The following is a 14,927-nucleotide window of genomic DNA, read 5'->3' on the forward strand; positions in this document are numbered from 1 at the left end:
ATATTTATTTAAATTATAAATTTTAAATTATCAATGGGCCTTATCAATTCTCATTATATTTAAATTCAAATTCTATCTTTATAAAATTATTCTACTCCCAACATTTTATCACAAAAATTACATAAAATATTAATAACTACATAAATTTATATTAATTATAAATTATCTAACATGCAATGTACTTTTAATATTAAAAATTAATTATTATTCATTTCAATAATTAATTTTCAATTAAAAAAATTAATTTAAAAAACAACTCCCTCTTTTTTTCTATTCGCGCGCGCAGTATTCATCTCATGGTTTATATCTATATGTATATATTTATATATATAAATATACTTAATACACATGTACAGTCTGTATATGTTTTTTTGTTCTGGGGACGAATCAAACAGGCTCTCATTAGAAGTTACAGCTGCTAAAGCTTATAGTATATATATATATATACATTTATTTATATATATATATATATATATTTTACTCATACTGATCACACATTACATTAGTGTAACTTTTATATACATTGATAGATTTAAAGATATGTCCAGTATTAAGTGTCCCTGGCATGTCTAGTGTATACGCATCGTTATTTTGAAACGCAGTGTACTATAAAATATATAAAAAAATATCTTTAATATAAATATAATCTACACATTATCTAACATAATGTCTATCCTGTAACGTGTAAATCTAATACTGTTATTCAATCATGTCAAATGAACTTCGCACAGTAGGCCGCAGTCATTGATAAAAATTTAAATAAAATTTACTGTGCCAGTGACTAATTATTATGAATTAGCGTAGAACTTTTAATTAAATTATATATTAAATATTTAAAAACTACTTTTTTTTGTTCATATTTATTTATTTATTTATACTACAAAACGTAGTAAATAAAGTGACAGTTTCGCTTTGAAGAATTTCGAATAGAAGGTAAATTCAAAAAATTATTTTATAATTTGTGATGTAAGCTACTAGTTGTCATGTAAAAAAAGTAAAAAAATTGTTTTATGGAGTTGATGAGTTAATTAACTAATGAGGATGTCATTGAACTGTTGGTATATTTTTGCATTTTAGTATAAATTAAAATTTAATTATTTATTTATTTTTTTAATAAAAGATCTTCGATGTGATTGTCACGTGGTCAAAGTTGGCAGACTCCACGATCTGGTGAACTCGAAAAATTATACGTACAATCTCACCTAACCTGATTCTGTGTAACAAACGAGACAGTAAATGTTGATACATTAGAGAGAGAGTTGTCTGCTATAAAAATTAATCATTTATAAAATAAATTTATTACCGACTGAAAAGAGTCTAAAGGTTTGAAATAATTATTTTAATTTATGAATATGAAATTTAATATTTATTTAATTTTTGTTAATAGTCAATGATCTCATTAACGATAAATTATTTGATATTCTTTACAGTTTCAATTACGAGGCTGAGAAGTTTACGAAAGATCAAGGATTATTTTTTGTTGTGAATTAAAGAAAAATCCAACTTTACTTATTTGGAAAGACCTACTTACTCTGTAAAGGGTAAGCTCCATATTGCTTCTCTACTTATTATTTTTTTTTTTTTATTATCTGTCACGGATTTTTTTATTTTTCTATTATTAACTACCGATAGTTATAGTGACGGTGTGGGAATAAAAAAAAAAAACCTATAATTTATTACGCTTTTAAAAATACCCAGGTATATTTAAAAATATTTAAATCAAAATATTATAACAGAGTTAACGTCCTCAACTTGCACACGTGTCTTTATAAATTATTACGTAACTATTTGGTGATGGTAATCAATCATATCTCGCTATACTAAATATATTAATCCATTCACAAGGTTAAAGTTGGTCTCTACTTTTTTTTGCTCACCACGACTCAATAAATAATGGCATTTATTTACGTTTTTTTTCCTCATGTATGTTTAAAAAATTCTTCGGACGATTGTTTTATTTTTCTTGATATTATTATCGATAATAAATTATCACATGATTAATAATTCTCTTAAATTTTTCTCATCGATTGAGTAATTTTATTCTTGATAACTTTTCTCATTTCTTGGTTTTATTTTTTTCAAAAAAATATATTATGCATTTGTATAATTATTATGATTAATTAGTATATAGATACCAGAACTTGTTAATTAATTGATAAACAAATTAGTAATTACGTTGGGGTCATAATATCATATACTTACATACAATAGTGTATATTTTAGTCAATGAAATTTTTATCAGCTGTTTTCATCGATACTACATAATAATAATAAACTTTAAACATACACATATAAGATATATATATGTAGTATAGTAGACTTATAATAATTGATTGTGTAAGTTCATGTCATTTATGCGATTAGAATTCATTCATAGACTTGTGAACTATATATTAGCCCTGTTATTCGTATGTCTTCAGGTGATTGTAATCGTTGTTTACAATCTCTTTGCATTATTCATTGCAGTATTTTTTTTATACCAACAACAAGCAGGTGTTGAAGTGATAAAAATAATTAGGAGATAGTCAAAGCTTTTTAAAATAAAAAAAAGGTCATCGGCAGCCGAAATCGAAGTAGATTTCTCGTAATATATTCATTATTGATCAGCTAAAAGTTTTAATAATTGTAAGCACCCTTAAAAATCCACGATCTAAACTGTGAATCATAACAGTTTAAATAAATTATTAAAATTTAAGTATTAACTTGAACGATGTGCCAAGTTTCATTTAGATAAAGTCATAGTATTCTGATTTGAAGTTTTTCTTATTAGCTACAAGATTCAATTAACGGAAATTACCTGCAACGTATCATTCAAACGATATTGAGAGTGGAAGCCATAAAAAAAATTTTTTCAAAAATTTTTAGTCATTAATCTATTTGAATAATCGATTTCATCAGCTATCAGATAGATTTAACAGAAATGAGCTAACGCTTTTCATTCAAAAGCTACTTGTAAAGAAATTGATAAAAAAATGATTTTTTTTCTATTAATTTAAAAAAATTCAAACTCCCACAACTTTTGAACTAACCAACCGATTTCGCTCATCTTCGAACTTGACCTAGATTTTTACCCAAAAAAAAAGTATGTTAAGTTTCATTCGAACCCGTTTTTAATTGTAGACGCTATCGTATCCACAAGCCGGTTTATATCCCATATATACATACATTTATACATTTTTTACCACATAGTATTTTTGGAACCTATTAAATAGATTATGTTAGATTATGACAAAATTCTTTGAAAATTCCATCATGAGGACAAATGCAATAGCCAGATTTTTATAAGAAATCTACTAAAAATTACTAAATCAAGTAAGAAAAAAAAGTTAAGTGCATTAGGAATGCAACTGTTCTGTTATTTAAGCGAATTTGACCTTACGATCAGATATAATATTATGAGTGTTGTGTGAGTGTGTTGTAAAGTATCATGTGGGAGGGTGTAGTAAGTAAGATAATAATGAACGAATGACCAGGGAAGTGATACGGGTTACATTAGCTGTTTTACACTCGTGTAGTTCACATATCAAATGCAGGACGTCATTGGGTAATATGTCTTGATGTTCAAAGTTATTTCCCTTTACTACCCTCATACAAACATCAGCCACTTCCTGTTGTTACTCTTCGAGTTTTAGAACTCTTTTTTTTTTCTTTTTTTTACTTGTAAAAGATATAAAGATGAAAAAATTATTTGTCCATGAAACTTGAATAATATTAAAACGAAATTAAGACTTGATACAAAGGTTGAGAAATAATTTTGAGTGATAGTATTAATGGCTTATTTTATATTGAGAAATAACTATTAAAATAAATAAGTGTATCTAATAATAAACTTTAATTTGAAGTTTTTTTTAGTATATTCTACCTTGAAATGCTTGAAGGTTTTAACGTAGTGTCTGATGAAATCAAAGTCCAAAGTTTGTTGACGTAAATTTAAAATCGACAATGAAAAACACGTGGTCAGTAACCAGAAGCTGACGTTAACATACGTCATCATATATATATATATATATATATATATATATATATATATATATATATATATATATATATATATATATATATATATATATATATATATATATAAATAATTTGATGAATGTTTCGTTTAACATTCAATTAAATTCCTCAGTTGCCATTGGATAATAGCGAATTGCAAACATTTATCACACAGACGAGATGAAAATTTCAGTGCTAACAAGCCGATTGGACTCTGTACTTAATATTTTGATGAATAAATAGCGTTGTCGTTCACACATTGTTATATTTGTTAACGTATTATTCTTTTCGATCATGATAATATTAATAAAAATAGTAATCTTTGAGTAATCGATAACAAGGTTGACATTTTTTTTTATTATTCGAGATCTATAAATTTTATCTTTGCCTAGATCCTTCTTTAAAATTATTATGTCAAGTTGACATTATTATTATTATTTTAATTCAATAATGTCAGCCAAAATATATACACATATATATAAGTTCTGAATAAATAACTCATATACTTGAGTATATGATTCGTTTTGCTGGCACAATCATTAAATTGTTAGTGAATATATATTCGCGTTTCTTCTTCAGTGATATAATTGTACCATACATGATGTATATATTACAATAATAATAATAAAAATAATAATAATAATAATAATAATAATAATAATAATAATAATAATAATAATAATAATAATGATGATGGTCTTTAAAGTCTGGTTTGTTGCAAAGTGCGAGCAATGCAGTAATCTTGATCAATGAAGATCGTTAATAGAAGTGTAGATGCAATTTGATACACAGAAGTTTGTTTTGTGTTGTGACGAGCATGTCAGTTTAATTTATTCATATATACACAGAAAAAAAAAGATTTCTTGGCGCGAAAAATTTTACTTGCCCTAAAAAATTTTATGATACTGGAGTAAGCTGACGTTCAATAATTTTTGGATTTTTTTAAAAACAATAAACTATAAAAAAAAAAAAATTTTTTTAAAATTGCACCTATATTTTTTTCGATTTTCTACTTATGTATATTTTTAGTTTGGTTTTTATTCAAATTGAATTATTGAAAAAAAAAAATCCGCAAATTCTTTATTGTTGGTTAACTTCAGGACCATGAAAATTTTATTCTTTATTTCATAATGTAAAAGTTTTCTTGTGCTAAGAAATCTTTTTTTTCTATTTATATACAAGCTTTTCGAGTCTATCGATTTTCATATATTTTTTGAATTGTTATTATTTGAAAATTTGTTTGATTTTTACTTAAATACGAGCATGATATTTTAAGTATTTTGAAAATTGCGTTATTACTAAACGATATGCACCAGATAGATTTTGGATAAATTTTTTTTACAGAAAAAAAAAAAAACAGAATATAACCTGGCGTGTGATTACCCCAATACCACTAATAATAATTACCAGGAGTTACTCAAGAATTAATAACGAAGATTTCAATCTAAAAATACATACAAATCAAAATCCATCACCATGATTGTAGACGACAAATTGTGAGTCGATATCAATTTTAATTTGTCATATAAAATGCTGTTACTATGCATTGTATGATCAATTGTCGGTATTAGTAATCATTGCTGATTAATTGCGATAGATAATTTATCTATTAAAATATTCTATTGCTTACTATCACTTGCATGTATCTATTTGCAATTTAATTTATAATTTTAATTAACACCGCTTATGCTCTTATCAATCACGCTTTCATTCACTTTTAAAAAAATTTCTTTTCATCTCTCCTATTGTAAGTATGAAATATTAGTACTCATAAATTATTATATAAGTTGTAACAATTTTATATTTATAAAAATTCATTTCTAGTTTTTTAAATTTAGACTGCGTTACGATAGTCATAATAAATAATACATCAAAATTACCTTGATCTATAGAGATTTTATATTCGAATGATCTATTATTACAAATTTATTGAACGTAAAAGAAAAAACAATAAAACAAATTAATACGTGATCGAATTACGTTCAAAGTTCGAAGTTTGTATCGATAATAAATAAAAAAATACGCGTATAATTTGCATAAAAGATTTTGGTCAAAGTTCTTTTGATCGAATATTATAGATCGATGTCATAAATAAGACAATAAATATTATACATTATGTATTATATTTATGTACAATAATCCGTATCATTTTCGTTAAAAATTTATCAAACTTTTATCTCTTAATGAATTATTTTTTAAGTCTTGTGTGCGACCGATTGAACTTTAGGATTTTATAAGACAAATATATATATATATATATATATATATATATATATATATATATATATATATATATATATATATATATATATATATATAACGAAAAAAATTAATAGTTTAAATAGTAGTTAATATTATCTAAACAATTAAACAGATCACGAGAAAAGAGAGTGGACAGTAGTTTGAGTTTGACAAGGTCTTTTCTGTATATTTCCAAGTTGATGTAATATATGTGTATCAATATATGTATATGTATATATATATAACATTAAACCACACGTGCAAAGTCCAAATGCGATAACGACCTATCATTATTGCTCTCGGCGATCTCACCTATGTCTAGTTCAATTTTTGAATTCAGTCACCACATCCATTGTGGTGTAAGAAGATCGTATTTCTTCAGTATTATTTTAGTTTAAAAATTTTTTTCCATTCGTTTTCTAATTAATACTTATAATCAATTATTTTAAAAAACAACTCCAATTTTAATTTTTTAGTGATATAAAGTAATATTACATAATTTTAAAGAATTGTGTAAATTCATAATCGTGAATTGATAAATACGCGTTTAATTAATAAGAATACCATTTAATTGACATTTAATTATGTCAAATGAAGTAACTTCGTATTCTGTTGAAATTGCGGATAAAAAAGTTCGTGGAGTACTGAGGTAATTTAACAATGAAAAATTAATATGTCATTTTTTAGTGAAAGGAAATATTTGCATAAGTTTATTATTATAAGTATTTGTTTGAATATCCGTGTGTTTAATTAAGTACTATTAATTAATTGATAATTTAGTTAATTAAATATTATTCATTTATTAAGTAATTACTACGTAATGAAAATATTTTTTTTATTTATCGTTTTTATTTTTTTATCATACTCAAGCATTTTATTTTTTAAAAAAGAATAATTATCAATTATTAAAAAAATGTAAAAACGATAAATAAATTTGAATTTATTATGCAAAGTAAAATTTTAATGTATCTTGAATATTTTTAGCATGACGATCACTAATAGATTTAAATAATTGATTATATATTGTGCTTGTTCTATTTATTCTTAAATATTTATTTACTTATCATTATAAAGCTTTGATTTGTTATCGGTATCTATTTAATTTTTAAAAATAATAAAATTTATATTTATTGTATTTAATTGACAGAGAAATGGAGAGTTTTTGGATCAGCGGAGTTATCACGGCATTAAAAGCGCTGTCGTATGTTTACGATTTATTGACATTCCCAGTTTATCTATTTCTCCAACGTCCATGGGAAAAGAGAAAATTATCACGAAAAATTCGTGCAAAACCAATTTATAAAGATGAAACTTCGATTGTGTACCGAAATGTTGATCAGCCAGGACCGATTCATGTTGAATTGGAGCGACTTAATATAGATACTGTTGATAAAGTATTACGTTATGCTACCGAAATTCATGGAGATAAAAAATGTCTAGGTACAAGACAGATACTCGGTGAAGAAAATGAACTTCAACCCAATGGTAGAGTTTTTAAAAAGGTAATTCAGTTACAACAATTAATGGTTATGTACCTGACGATCGGAACTTTTTTCGTGCAACGAAAATGAAAAAAATTTATGTAATTTGACATGAACCTGGTTAGCAGACAATTCACAATTTTCAGATTTTTGTTTCAGCAAATTAATTAATAAAAAAATAAAAAATAAAAATATGCACATGTAGAAAATTAAAAAAAACTACAGGTGCAATTTTTTCAAATACTTTTTTTTTTATAATTTACCGTTTAAAAAAAAATCAAAAAATTATTGGACGTCGGCTAACTTTAGTTTCGTAATCTAACTGCTTAAGGGATAGTTCCGGAAGTTGGGGGTGGCTTCAAATTTTCGGCTAGAATACCAACATCTATATGCGAACCATTTGAGAAATCTAGTCATTCAATAGATATTTTACTTTTCAATTTTTTTCTTTCATTGCGATCTTCAGGTGTATTAATTACTGTTTAATAAAATTAAAAGTTTAATTGTATGATAATTTATTGCAGTACAATATGGGTGATTATAAATGGAAGAGTTACAAAGACGTTGAAAGATTGGTAACGTCATTTGGAAAAGGATTGCAAGAACGTGGACTAACAAAACGAAAAAACATCGTAATATATGCAGAAACACGAGCTGAGTGGATGATTGCAGCACAAGGATGTTTCAAACAAGGTCTATCTATCGTAACTATTTACACGACACTGGGGGATGAAGCCATTGCACACGGGATAAATGAAACAGAAGTCGATACCGTGATAACGAGTCATGAACTATTACCTAAATTCCGAAATCTATTGTCAATGACCCCTGAAGTTAAATGTATTATTTACATGGAAGATCAGTTGGTACCAACAGACACAACTGGATTCAAAGAAGGAGTCAGTTTAATGCCATTTTCAGATGTTATTGAAGTGGGTAACTCGTCCAATGTTGAGTCTGTTGCTCCACAAACAGATGATACAGCTATTATTATGTATACATCTGGCTCAACTGGTGTACCCAAAGGAGTTATACTGACGCATAAAAATATCCTTGCCAATATTAAAGCATCTTGTAGCGCCTGTGAGACTAGACCAGATGATGTTTTTCTCGGTTTCTTGCCCCTGGCACATGTATTTGAACTTCTTGTTGAATGTGTTGCTTTACTGGCTGGTGTACCCATTGGTTACAGTTCTCCATTGACAATGATTGATTCTAGTAGCAAAATTCAACGAGGATGTAAAGGTGATGCATCTATACTACGTCCTACATGTATAACTGCTGTACCAGTAAGTACTTCCATATTGATGTTTAAATTTATATTTTACTCTTTTGAATTTTTAAATTAAATAGAAAATTCAATGTTTTTTTTTTATTTTTAGCTAATACTTGACCGTATATCCAAAGGAATAAATGAGAAAGTAAAAAAAAAAGGACCATTTAGTCAGGCCATCTTTAAATTTGCTTATCAATATAAACTCAAGTGGACAAAACGCGGCTTCGAGACACCTTTCTTCGATCGATTAATATTTAGCTCAGCTAAACAAGTTCTTGGCGGGCGAATGAGGTTTATACTGTCAGGTGGTGCTCCACTTACTCCAGAAACGCATACTCAAGTTAAAATTTGTCTATGCACTGCAGTACTTCAAGGATACGGTTTAACAGAAACCTGCTCGTCAGTCAGTGTTATGGACTGTACGTATTTTTATAAATAAATTTATTTATTTATTTATTAATTGTTGTAAAAATAACTTATTTATGAAAATTTGATAAATGTTTAGATTACGACCGTTCCACGGGAAGAGTTGGTGCACCAGCTATTGGTTGTGATGTGAGACTAGAAAATTGGGAAGAAGGTTCTTACAGAGTTACTGACACTCCTAATCCACGTGGTGAAATAATAATTGGCGGTGATAATGTGTCTCAGGGTTACTATAAAATACCGGAGAAAACTAAAGAAGACTTTTTCTACAAAGACGGTAAACGGTGGTTTAGAACTGGTGATATTGGGGAAATTTTTCCCGATGGCTGCCTTAAAATAATTGGTAACTTATCATTTTTTATTTTTAATGCTGATTATTAAGTTTATTAATTATTCATTAATAATAATCTATTTTATTTATAGATCGTAAGAAAGATTTGGTAAAATTACAATTTGGTGAATATGTATCACTTGGAAAAGTTGAATCTGAATTAAAAACCTGCCGACTAATTGAAAATATTTGTGTGTATGGTGATCCTCATAAGACTTATACTGTGGCATTGGTTGTACCCAATGCAGTACATTTGAAAGAAATAGCTAATCGTCTTGATGTACCATCAGACAATTTTGAACAGCTTTGTGAGAATCCACAAATAGAAAAAGCTGTTTTGCAAGAAATCATTGAACATGCCAAGAAATGTAAGTTTATATTTACTTTTTTCCTTTAAATGTAGAAAGGGAGGCAAAAAGGGAGTACCCCTAAAATTTTATAAAAAAAAATTTTTTTTTATCAAAATGTTTTTTAAACATTCCAAAATCTCTTTTGTAAATACAAATGAGCTTCATTTTGAATTTTCTCTTTTTTTTTTCACCGTTTTCAGAAAAATGTGTTTTTGTAAAAAAAAATAGCATGAAGTTTGATTTTTTTCCTTATCAATTTACAATAGAAAAAAAACTTAGAGTATCAAATTATTCCAGATGTATTTCAATGATCAACTTGATGATATTTTTAATTTTTTAAACTTTGAAATTAATTTAACTATTAATAATTTTTTAACCTATTACTTTAAGCAATATATAATTGCTTTGTTAAAAATATCTTTTTTGGAATTAAAACAAACTTAAATTTTTTGCTTTGAAGTTGATATTAAATAGTAACTAACAAATAAAAAATTGACAATTTAAAGTCGGTAGTTAAAGTTTTTCAAAAATTGAAAGGGTCAGTCGAATAATGTTGATTACTTTTGTTTCATGATAAAAACTATTGAAAAATTTTTTTTCTTCCTTTGCATCCAATAATTGTGTGGAATGTAATTTTTCTGTATGTAAATTACAAGAAAATTTAACTTTATTAAATTTATTTAATATCCAGAAATTTTTTTTCACCTTTTTTAGGGGGTACCCCATTTTGCTCGCAAAAAATGAATTTTTTCTTTTTAACGGCAGCTGAAAATTTTTGTTTATTAACTTTGAATATCATAAAAAAAAAGATTTAACGTATTTGAGTCCCTGAAAACAGAATTTCCCTTAGTACCCCGTTTTGCCCCCTCCTCCTCTATTAGTAGCAATTTTAAAACTATTTAACTTTTTACAAAATTCGACTTGATTGATAAATTTATTCAAGTCAAATTTATTAAAATCTTCATTTTAATTCATTTTATTTGTATTCAAATAACTTTTTTTTTCAAAGACTTTAAATTGTGACGTAAAAAGCCCAAAGATAACTTTTTTTAAATTTCCCGCCAATGAATAATGGAACATTCTTTTTGAAGAACTAAATTGTATACATTATTTATTAATTATTAGAGGTTAATCGATTCTGATTTATATTTTAATGACAATTGAACGGTTGTGTATTCGACTTTAAAGCAGTCATCAATAATTAGCGTCAAGAATTATAATTTAAATATTAAACGAGCTACCGGCGTTATTTTTGTTCGGCTATGGGAAATTATTTTCAAAAAATCAATAAATTATATGCTTAATATGTGTTAAGTGGCAATTTGCATAGAAAGATTTATTATTCAATATTTTTATAAATAAGAATATTAATATGAAAACTACTCACATTTTCCCGCTAATTACATTTGAAGATCGACGTCCATAAATCCATATTCGAAAAAAAAAACACTTCTCACTTGAATGTTCTCACTCACTTAATCACTTCACATAACAACAACACAATAAAATATTAAATTATATCAACTCGCGACGCATAACATTTTAAAATGCACTTTTGAAAACTTTTTTTTAATTATGGACATGATCGCCATTGACCGTTAAGGAATAGACTAACAATTCAAGTGAAGTTGCGCGCGCATCCTATTATTTATCGATGGATTTTGAATAATCGATTTATTGTAAGCAATTACTCGTTGAGTTAAGAAGTGATAAATCGAATTTAATTTTTATATAAATTTAATATTCATTAATAATTCAAATGGAAAAAAATTTTCCTTGTTTTTACTATTTAAATGTTTTTTTTTTCTAAATATAATTTATATCAATACAAATTAATGAGTGTGAATGTAGCAGACATCAGACAAATTTAAAACTATAAATGAATATAGAAAATAATTTCAAAAAATAATACTTATTAAAAATGCACCTATTAATTTCAAAATTTTTTTGAATCCGCATTTTTTTTTTATTTTATTTTATTAATTATTTACTCTATTTATTAATTATTTTCAATTTTTCTAATGTTTGCTACATTCACACTCATTACAAATTGAATAAATTGCTGGTATTACTTGTATTTGTCTATCGGAAACTAATTTTAAAAATTCAACTATTGATAAGATAAAAATATTTGTTGAGTAATTTTCATAAATAAATATACTATAAGTTGTAAACAACCGTTAATTTTTTGATTTTTGAAAAAATAAACTCTATGTTAAAAGAAAAATTTCTACGAAAGACTTACAAATATTTCTATGTATATTTTTAAATAACTCGTAATTTATTTAAAAAAGAAAAAAATTACAGTATCATGAATAAATAAATTATTCAAAATTCATAAATAAAATTATGAGCGTGAATGCGGCAGAAATGGGACAAATCTTAAGTTATAAATTAATTAAATAAACAATTAAAAAGATAAAAATAATCAAAAATGCGCATATGTATTTTTAAATTCTATAAGCGTGCATTATTCTATTTAGTTTTTTTTTATTCATTTGAAATTTATAAAAATTGACGAATTTCTGCTACGATCATAATCATAATAAAATTATTAATTCAAAAGCTAATTACTCGTTCCCGCCAATTACCTCGGAAGATCAATGTCAATGGTTTCATATTTTGAATAAAAACACTACTCACTTGAATATTTTCACTCACTCAATCACTTCACATAACAACAACACAATAAAACATTAAATTATATAAACTCGCGACATAAAACACTTTAAATATACGTTTAAATTTTTTTTTTAATTGCCGACATGATCGCCATTGACCGTTAGAGAATAGACTAAAAATCCGAGTGAAGTTGCGCGCGCATCCTATTATCTATCGATGAATTTCAAGTAATCGACTTATCGTAGACAATTACTCGTGTAATTAAAAAACAAAATCGACTTCATTATCGATCTGAATATTCATTTGAATTTGACACAAGAAAAAAAAATTATTTTTGTTATTTTTAAATTAAAAATTTTTAATATATTATTTGAATTAATAATAGAAATTTAATTTAAAAATTCTATAGATACGGAATAAATTACAGTTGATACTTATGTTCCAATATTGAAAACGATTTTAAAAATTCAATGAATTATTAAATAAATGTATTTGTTGAATAATAATTTACATAAATAAATGTATTATTCAGATTCATAAATAAAATTATCAATACAAAACCTAATCATTCGTTTCCGCCGACTGTGTCTGATGATTCATGTAAATTTGTTAATATTCGAAAAAAAGAGATTGTTTATTAAAATATTCTTATTCACTAATTTATTTGACGTATAACATAATTATTAGACACTAAATTTTAAATACTCGTGGCACATAACACTTTATAATGTACTTTTAAAAATTTTTTCAATTATCAATATAATTACCATTGTTCGTTAGAGAATAAACTAAAAACCCAAGTGAAGTTGCGCGCGCGTTCTATTAACTATCGATTAATTTTTTAAAAATCGATTAGTTTGTACAGAGATTAATTGATTTTGTTCACGATTCAAAAACATTTGTTTTGTATTAAACTCCCTAGTGTTTCTAATCTCGAATTTTCAAAAGTTGAAAAAAAAAATGAAAGTGAAATTTCAAATTGTCTGTAATTTTAAATGATCCTAAAGTATAAGTGTGAATGTAGCAGATATCAGTAAAATTTAAAACAATTAATAAATAGAGTAAATAATTAATAAAATAAATTTAAAAAAAAATGGAAATTTAAACACTTTTTAAATTGATAAGTGCATTTTTTACAAATATTTTTTTTTTTAATTATTTATTTATAATTTTAAATTTGTCTGATGTCTGCTGCATTCACACTAATTTTTAAAGTTAGTAGACAATTAAAAATTTTCGGATAATTTTTCAACAAATCGATTACAAAAAACTAAATATATGTAACTGTAGAAAATTAAAAGAGCGATAGGTGGAAATTTCTAAATATTTTATTTTTTTTATGATTTATCGTTTTTAAATAAATTAAAAAATAATTAGAGGTCGGCTAAGTTTGGTATCATAAATTTTCAAGCTATAAATTGAAATTAATTAATTAAATTTTTTTTCTCAGCCAATCTTCAGAGGTTTGAAATACCTGGAGCTGTTAAATTATGTGCTGAACAATGGTCACCAGACATGGGTCTTGTTACAGCAGCTTTTAAAGTCAAAAGGAAAGCTGTACAAGAACGTTATCAGCATGAAATAAATCGGATGTATGCATCGTGATCTACTGAATCTTCGGAGCTCAAGAAGCATTAAATTTAAAGAACAAAGTAAATCTTCATAAGAAGTATCAATAAAACAAAATTATAATTTCATAAAGTGAAAATAATTATTACCACTTTTGTTTTTTTGGAAATACAAACAGAATATTTATATAAAGGTGCTATGATAATATATGAAGTGGATGACATATTAAAGACATAATACCATGAGGTCTGTCTATATTTATTAGTACAGCCTCATGGTTTTTGTGTACAATCATCGAAAGTAATTATTACTTTTTTTTTTCAACAGATACCCGGATAATTTTATAACGCACAGTTTTAAATTATTGATACCTCGTTGTAGAATGAGATGAATATTGTTATTTATAACTTTTTTTAAACATAATTATTTAAGTCTTCCGCGTTGTCAATCGTACAATCGTGTAATAGAGTTTGGAATTTTTTCGTTTGTTTTTTGTTAATAAACTTAAATTTATCACTCAAGACGTTTGATTTGATTTTTTTTTATGTTAATTAGTGTTGATAATAATTATAAAATTATTATTAGTATTTATTAAATGTTTGGATTATAATTAATGAGAGTAAATAGTAATTGTA

General features: G+C 25.5%; 2 protein-coding genes across 5 annotated transcripts in view; one reads left to right on the top strand and one right to left on the bottom strand.

Moving 5' to 3' along the window:
* The window catches only part of LOC103573231 (uncharacterized), a 118,353-nt gene extending 106,419 nt beyond the window's left edge, over positions 1 to 11,934 (bottom strand). For both annotated transcript variants that reach the window (XM_053741459.1, XM_053741458.1), the window contains exon 1: positions 11,489 to 11,934. The gene's annotated coding sequence lies outside the window, so the exon portion shown is untranslated. The remainder of the gene's footprint in view (positions 1 to 11,488) is intronic.
* LOC103573233 (long-chain-fatty-acid--CoA ligase 4) lies at positions 387 to 14,813 on the top strand. 3 transcript variants are annotated; one of them, XM_014442047.2, is made up of 10 exons: positions 387 to 933; positions 1,121 to 1,323; positions 1,431 to 1,541; positions 5,341 to 5,492; positions 7,385 to 7,739; positions 8,243 to 9,007; positions 9,101 to 9,413; positions 9,500 to 9,763; positions 9,844 to 10,119; positions 14,174 to 14,813. In XM_014442047.2, exons 4-10 carry the CDS (start codon positions 5,473 to 5,475, stop codon positions 14,326 to 14,328), a joined length of 2,148 nt encoding a protein of 715 aa, XP_014297533.1. In that variant the 5' UTR covers positions 387 to 933; positions 1,121 to 1,323; positions 1,431 to 1,541; positions 5,341 to 5,472; the 3' UTR covers positions 14,329 to 14,813. The 3 variants fall into 3 exon arrangements, with proteins under 3 accessions (XP_014297533.1, XP_053597432.1, XP_008550449.1); XM_053741457.1 differs by lacking the exon at positions 5,341 to 5,492; XM_008552227.3 differs by lacking the exons at positions 387 to 933; positions 1,121 to 1,323; positions 1,431 to 1,541; positions 5,341 to 5,492 and adding an exon at positions 6,584 to 6,886.
* The last annotated feature ends 114 nt before the right edge of the window (positions 14,814 to 14,927 follow it).

The sequence above is a fragment of the Microplitis demolitor genome, chromosome 8, assembly GCF_026212275.2.
Source record: "Microplitis demolitor isolate Queensland-Clemson2020A chromosome 8, iyMicDemo2.1a, whole genome shotgun sequence".
NCBI classification, from domain to species: Eukaryota; Metazoa; Arthropoda; class Insecta; order Hymenoptera; family Braconidae; genus Microplitis; species Microplitis demolitor.

Excerpts from the sequence above, each read along its gene's own strand:
- LOC103573233 (XM_008552227.3), top strand. The coding sequence starts at position 6,822 with ATGTCAAATGAAGTAACTTCGTATTCTGTTGAAATTGCGGATAAAAAA. Across the intron at positions 6,887-7,384 it reads AAAGTTCGTGGAGTACTGAG|AGAAATGGAGAGTTTTTGGA; the intron begins GTAATTTAACAA and ends TTTAATTGACAG. Across the intron at positions 9,008-9,100 it reads CATGTATAACTGCTGTACCA|CTAATACTTGACCGTATATC; the intron begins GTAAGTACTTCC and ends TTTTATTTTTAG.